Below are 7710 nucleotides of genomic sequence, written 5' to 3' on the forward strand. Positions count from 1 at the left end.
TTTGCATGCATGAGGCTTCACTGATGCTGTAAGGCCGCCTTTATGATTAGTTGCCAGATTTCTGTGCTGTAATATCCACACAAAGAAGACTATCAGTGAAATAAAAAAAATGTCATCTGCAACTGAGAATTAAGTATAACGGACACGCCACTGATAACCATCCTAAAATGTTTATGTGTAACTCTGGACATGTAGATGAAATTTACCTTCCATAAGTTCCTGACTTTGGCAGAAATAGAAGAGTGAAGTCCAATGTCTTTCCAATGTGCTGTGATCATTGCTCTTGATGAACTTCTATTCCATAAAACTATAACAATATAGTTGTTCGAAAGTGGACCAGCCCAAACCTGCATTGTCCTCCCAAGCTACAGTGAGAATGTGGGTGCTTAATAAACAGAGTTATATTTGATCCCAAACTTCGTCAGATCAAAATGAAAATCATTGAGCTTAAAGATTTAGGCACAAGTAAGATTTATATTGAGGAAAAATGAGTATTTGAATGGAACGGATGTGATTACCTCAAGATCACCATTTTGCCTCACTTCTCTCCCTTGTACTCCTAGTGGGTCTGCACAGAGCAAGATAGTTCATGCTCAAATTTGAAGAAACTTATTGCAACAGACCGACAGAACAAGATAGTTCATGCTCAAATTTGAAGAAACTTATTGCAACAAACTGACAGAAAATAATCTTCAATTATTTTGGTTCTTTTCTTTAGAGTGTTCTGCAAATGGAAATGAAGCCACTTCTTCTTTCGTATAGATGCATTTTATTCCCTCAGAGATTTGAGAAAGGACACATCTTGATTGACTGCAATGACCACTTTATTGCCAAGGATCTTCAACATTTTATCACTCAAAAATCTCACATCACAACCGATCAGCAGAGGTGCCTAAATCCCAAAACAGAAACGTAAAGAGATTCAATCAATCCACTCAGAAACACATTTGATGAGAAGTCAGATTGAAACAATACATTGAAGTTCCACGAAATGTACTGAAATCAGTTAGGTCCTTAAAAAAATTCTTCTACTAGTAATGAGCAGAAATCTGTAACTTTAGTCTGGATGATTTCTAGAAGTTAGGAGCCTATGAGCAAAGAATCATCCCTAAGACATTGGCATGTTTAATACCTTCATAAGAGCCCAAATGCTGAAATGTGAGCAGTACTCATCTGCAGTCATGTTGCCATTCCCAACCTCTAACATGTCCGGATCTGAAGATATGGGAAAACGTACAAGGTGTCCAAAGAAATTAACAGAGGACAACATTTATAAATCATTTAATTTCCTTTAGTCAGATACAATGTTTCAAATAATGCTTGTAATGATCTGGAATCGGTTGATGGTATTTATAGCGGTTGTTGAAGTAAGAAGTGTATGATAAAAAGATAAAGCTACTAGTAATTCTCTGATCTAGATGTTGTTGAGCCTATATGGCAAAAGCATAACATGCTAGGTCTCTGTAGGGAGACGGAATTTATGTGACTGCCTCTTCTTGATATGCATTTATCTTGATTCATGATGAAATAACAGCAACTAAAGTCATGACCAAATGATGGTAAACATCTGATTGGAGCATATCTTACCCAATATAAACAAAAGCCCAAAATAAAAAAGAAAAACAAAGACCTAAATTTCAAAGACATTGCACAGTAAATTTTAGTAGCAAGAAAGGTCATTACCATTCCATCCACCAGGTCCTGCATAGTCGGCCCAAATGTTGTTTTGGTCTGCCCGGGATGTTATACTGGACCAGAGCAAGTCATAAAGTGAGTACAAAACTCTCCAAACTTGCTAAAAAAAATTCTGAATCTTTGCCTTTGATTTGCAAATAAAATGAATTATAAATAGTGCATTTTAATCCCTTCCACCATGTACAAATGGCTGACACCATACAATTCATGGTCATGCATTTCAATCCCCGGTTTTCACACCATTCAGTGGAAGTTGAAGCAAAAAAAAACATAGCAGCAAAATTCAGTCATATTGGACTTTGTTGTATGGAAATTTAGCAAGTAGTAAAAATCCGGCAAATTTTCCATACAATATGGATACAATGTGATCATCTTACTTTTGATTGTCTTTGATAATATGCCTCATGTATTTCATCCCGATCATTCCATAAACCCAAAAAACAAACAACCCGAAAAGCTCTAAAATATTGAAAGAAAATCTCTAATACATCTTATAGATATAATCTAAAGCCACACCTGAGCAACATACATGCAACATGGAGGAATCTTCATGTAGTGCCCAAGCCTCAAGTCTACAAGAAAAGAAAGAGCATGTACTATACTAATCCTTCCATAAGTCTTGAAAAGGATATTGGCAACTGGTTTTCCAGGCAATAAGTACCCAATAATAAATTCTGCAACAACATTGTAACCTGGTTGCTGTTTTCACAACAATAGCAAATAAATTTCAGCACAAGTCTAGTTCACTTCAAATAACCAACTCTATTAAAACCCAATGGGGTATCAAAAAAAGCATGAGCTCACACTTGCTTTACTAGCATGGGTAGGCATGGGTCTGATCTAATTTCTACAACTCTGATCCATAGGTTCTCACTCAAATATTTACAGCAATAAAGATCAGCTCTGGAAAACCCCGTGAAGCACAGATCATAGACACAAAAATCAGAGCGTGTAGATGAAACAAATAGCCAAGGCACAAAACCTGCAACAGGACACGTGAGATCAGCTCCCAATCACCTTCAGACTGCGATAGACCCGCATTTCTGATGGTGAAGACAAAAATAATAAGCAAACCTCCCCGCTACTGCAACAAAAAAATCATGACAGGGTTACTACTTGTAAGATGGAGGAAAGGAAAGAAGTTAAGTCTCAAAATCATAAGCTGAGGTATTACCGGGCTTGGTGACCATAGAAAACCATCTGAGAACCGGCATCTCAAATAAACTGAACTGGTTGCACAGCCTATATAATTTTGCCAAATTCAGAAACCCAGCAAAGCAAAATTTATTATGCCAATATCAAAAAAGAGAAAACAACAGGAAAAAGCTAATAGACGCCCAAAATATAGCCATGCAACAGCCTGGAAAATACTGGACAATTTAATCCGGTCTAGAACTGTGCTTAAGACCATACATGCATAAGATATCAAATCTGTCAGCAGCCAGTCTAGACCTTAGGCCATGGTGAGAATGCAGATGCATAATAAATATGGAGTCAATTTGATCCCTGAGCTTCTTCACAAAAGAAAAAACAAAAAAACATCTTAAGAGAGCTCATTGCTAGAGATCCATGGAAAACAAACCAGTCAAGACATTCTAATCCTATGCGGATCTGATTGATGTCTTGTGACCAAAACCCAGATGCAAATCTACGTCTAAAACACCTAAAGCGATGCTAGAAAAACAAGAAAACATCCAGGAACAAAATTGGATCGGGATATCACAGAAGAACCACTTCGGAATCTCTGCGGGGGAAAGTCATCTGCTTCAAGGGTCAAATAAGCCAGTCTTGGGACTTTATCAAAATCTCTATAGGATTCCTTGCAATGGTTTTTGCCTGCTCTCTGAGGCAGCAGTATAGTACTATCTACACATGGGTCTGATCTGATTTCTACAACTCTGATCCATAGGTTCTCGCTCACATATTTACAATGATAAAGATCGGCTGTGGAAAACCCCCTAAAGCACAGATCATAGACACAAAAATCAGAGTGTGTAGATGAAATAGAAAGCCAAGGCACAAAACTGGCAATAGGACACGTGAGATCACTCCCAATAGGCATGTTATGTGGCTATTTCACCGTTAGGCATAAATTCCATGGCAACCATGAAACATAAGCACCCAGATAGAAAATCAACCAAAAACACCAGTGAGCAAACAAGATAGCAGGCATCCGCAAGGCAACAACCCATGAAAATCAACACACAAGCACTAAAAGTTCATAGAAATGCAGAAAATCATGAGGCAATCAATATGAAACCTGGCCAAACATTCAGGATAACAGAAACCCATAAGGCAAATCGCTAAATAACCAACACCCACCTAGATCCCCAGGCCTGAAACCTTCAAAAAACAATTGCAAAAGACACACCAAATCCAGAGCAGAATCACCAAATCACCATTTACAGCCCGGAATCATTGAAGGCATGAAGTAATCACCATGCTATAAGCAGCCTTGGCTCCCAGCGATGGCGATGAGTGTGATGAAGCCCAAAATCTGTGCCTTGTCGCTGATGTCGTTGAAGAAGAAGAAGAGTATCCAAAATCACCCATTGATCTAAAACTCATCCCTCAGAAGCCTCCCAGACTGATCCCTAAAAAGGGTTCCTTTGAGGAGTGGGTAGGGTTTCCTCGCTCCTAAAAAAGGGATTTTGGATCCCAAATCCAAACACAAATCTCAATGGCCCAAACTCCCAATTTCCTCCTCGTAATTAATTATTGTGACGGTTGTAGTAGTTTATACCCAGAGAGAGCTTCCCTTGGCTTTTTCCCATGTTAATCTCAAATAAAATGAACTGGTTGCAGAGCTATTCTCTTAGTCGAATCACAGAGCAAATGACAATGTTTTCCTTGCTTCTTCGCTTCCTGCACTCTGCGGCCCTCCTCATCCTGTAGTAAAGAAGAAGGTACCACCTCCCTACCCTCCGTGGCCCTCTTCACATCCTCCTACAGTAGGCCCTTCTCTACAGCAAAGCGGCTATCTGCCACGAGTAACAATAATTAACTAATTTTATTTTAAAGGTTTTTTAATGTTTTTTAATTAAATCGGACGGCACACCATTGTTGAATCGTCTAACAATGGATCTGACGGTTAAAAATAAGACAGAGAAGCAATTTGGGGAGTTGATTTAAGAGGGAAACGGCTTACGGCGTAATAACATGCAACTCTCTTGGCACATTGTTGTTGTACGCCTCTGAGCTCCACGTACAACAAGCCCAACATCACTAAAGAATCAGTGGTTAAGTGGGAGAGTGCCCCCGTAGGTGGTCTTCAAAAAACTATTGTCGGGGTGATCTATGGTCGAGATTGACACTGACGTCACTCCCTTCAGATACAACTTACTGCTGATGGTGCCCCCGAGAAAGGTAAGCGGTTTTTCCTACATGTACAATAAGAGAGCAGGAATCCAATCAAGCGTGTGCCCTGTCAACAACTCCCCGTCATCACCACCTCACTTCTCATCATGCCAGCTAATCCGACCTTTTCACCCAACCTTTTCACGTCATCTTCCACGTCATTCCTCCATACCTCTTTGTCCTTACATTATTTTTCATTCCCGCCTTTCCACCTATAAATCCCATTTTGCCAATTCCCTTTCATTTTAATTGCTTTTTCGCGAAAAACGCTTCTTTCTCCAGCAAGTTTGAATTTGTCATCTCATCCCTTGTAAAGTTACCAAAAATAAGAAAGATGGTACAAAAGAACATATACAGGAAAAATGCAGACAGAGGGCTACTAGATGTGAAGGAATCAGTCATAGCTTTTAATTCCAACTTTGACAGCAGATTCCAAGCAGGGTTGTCTTTATGTTGGGAACAACACGGAAATCTACTTCACTGGAAACAATACGAAGCCTTGATGGAGGATGTCAAAACTAGGATAAGTACTTCTTATGAAAGAACTGCAATTTTGAAGGGAACAACAATTGTAAACTATTTGCAGAGGGATTTTCAGTTGTTGTGGTTAAATAAAACCCTGTTTTCTAAAGGAAACTAATCTAAGTATTTCTGACATGCAGAAAGAGTGAAATTTGATTTATAAAATATTTTTGGTATCAAAATATGGTTCTTAACTCCTCTACAAATACATGAATGGGACAATTTAGTTATATTGTGAAGCAAATACCTTAAAAGGGAAAATGTAAGATGTAGCTATTATTAGTGTCTAGGGTCACTACATTGAACAATTAACAACTCGTTTAATCTTAGTTTCAATTTCATTTATACATATGCAAGTTGAGATTGTAATTGAAACTAGCAATGTCCAAAATGTTTTTCACAATTCAGGATTTTTTTATCATGATTATTTTCTTCATCAAAATTTATCCCCCTTGGGCTGGAATCCATTTAGTCAGGTTATTCGAAACATAAAGGAGTGCTATAAAGTGAATGATAATTACACATGCCATTTTCTTTTGCATAAAGTACAAATGCTTTGAGGCACCCAATCTATATTATGCTTTCATACATTCTCAATTTTCTTCCAGGTGAAGTAGAAACACATTAAATTAAGAATACATGAAAGGACATACTATAATTCACATCTATTTCAAAGAATTCCTAACAAGAAAATAATGGCAAACATGAGGGCATAACATTTTCAGTTAAGACATTTATATTATTAGAGCTCTTTAAATTTTTTTTTAAGAATTAGTATAACTATTGATCATTTTCAATTTAATCATAACGTTATTTAAATAGGAAAAAAGGTAAATCTCACAATTACATTATACGGATTTGATAATACTTAACAAAAACTTTGTATTTATAACCTGTTTTTATGTAATAATATATTTTAATTAAGTAAACTTTGTATTTATAACATGTTTTTATGTAATAATATATTTTAATTAAGTATATAGGTGTGTCTATTTTGGATATTATTTTTAAAAATTTTATTTAGTTTTCAATAATTACTATGTGAATGATATGGATTTATTTTTTATAGAATATTTGAAAATATTAATTGAGAGTATGCACAAACCAAATGTTGAGATTTATCTCTAATGTAGTTATATCAATTTTGAGTTATTGTTTTTGGGGTATTTTGTATTGATAAGTCATGGTATTCACCCATAATAATGTAACATAGCCTATTTACAAATTAGGAATTTCCATGATAAAGTGGGAGTGAATATCCATGATTAAGAATCTTATTACATGTTTTCTAAAATATATATGTGCTTAATTTATTTGTCAATTCTTTTTAATAATAATAATAATAATAATAAAATCATAATTTACTTTTTTTTAAGCCTGTAGACATGTCTATTTCGGAATAGAGCTTCCAAAATCTTAATTTTATTATCAATAATTATGTGGTGGATCTTACCGATTTAAGCTCAACAAAATATTCTATAATATTCATAATAGTATATGTAATTCAAAGGTTGAGATTTATCTCCAAAGTAGTTAGGTTTCTTTTCCCTTTCAATTAAATTGACTAATTAAAAAGAAATGTCATACCAAGTGTGTTAATTAGGAATTCACCATAAGAGTAGTCTAGTTTAACTATTAGATGTTCCTTCATTACGATTTATGTTAAGAAATTTAATATATTCATGAGCATTTCCAAATTATCAACAAAACTAATCCTTTTTTTTTTGCAGAAAAAGTACCATGATGAATTAGAAATTCACCATAATAGTAGTCTAATTTAACTGTTAGATGTTCATGATTTATTTTCGTATTATTTTTTAGTTTATCTTATTTAAGTTTGAGCATTATAATATGCAAAATTATAATATACAAAATTTAAGTGTTCTCAGTTTCATGGAAATGCTGAATTTATTTATACATTTCAAAACACATCTTAAACATTAAAATTTAGAATTAAAAAAATTATTACCCACCAAAATTGTAAAACATATAATAAATAGTTTACACATTCACCATACTATGCACCACACATCACACCTATGTGTAGGAAAGTCAATGCTCTAGGATGTGGTGGGGTACCCTTACAAATAGAAGGTCTTGTTGGCAATGAATGTTTTGATTAAATGAAATAGGTTA

General features: G+C 35.4%; 1 protein-coding gene across 2 annotated transcripts; it reads right to left on the reverse strand.

Moving 5' to 3' along the window:
- Positions 1 to 212: 212 nt before the first annotated feature.
- Positions 213 to 4576, reverse strand: LOC149193580 (alpha-galactosidase 3-like). 2 transcript variants are annotated; one of them, XM_089406752.1, is made up of 4 exons: positions 4135 to 4576; positions 1133 to 1215; positions 519 to 892; positions 213 to 347 (listed from the first exon to the last, which is right to left on the reverse strand). In XM_089406752.1, exons 2-3 carry the CDS (start codon positions 1205 to 1207, stop codon positions 770 to 772), a joined length of 198 nt encoding a protein of 65 aa, XP_089262878.1. In that variant the 5' UTR covers positions 1208 to 1215; positions 4135 to 4576; the 3' UTR covers positions 213 to 347; positions 519 to 769. The 2 variants fall into 2 exon arrangements, with proteins under 2 accessions (XP_089262878.1, XP_089262879.1); XM_089406753.1 differs by lacking the exon at positions 4135 to 4576 and adding an exon at positions 1684 to 2356.
- Positions 4577 to 7710: the final 3134 nt, after the last annotated feature.

Source organism: Pinus tabuliformis, chromosome 2_2, assembly GCF_031772625.1.
Source record: "Pinus tabuliformis cultivar Carrire ecotype Pingquan chromosome 2_2, CPIR1, whole genome shotgun sequence".
Lineage (NCBI taxonomy): Eukaryota > Viridiplantae > Streptophyta > Pinopsida > Pinales > Pinaceae > Pinus > Pinus tabuliformis.

Coding starts and splice junctions, on each gene's coding strand:
- LOC149193580 (XM_089406752.1), bottom strand. CDS start 1,207: ATGTTAGAGGTTGGGAATGGCAACATGACTGCAGATGAGTACTGCTCA. Junction 893..1,132: donor GCATTTGGGCTCTTATGAAG/GTATTAAACATG, acceptor TTTGGGATTTAG/GCACCTCTGCTGATCGGTTG.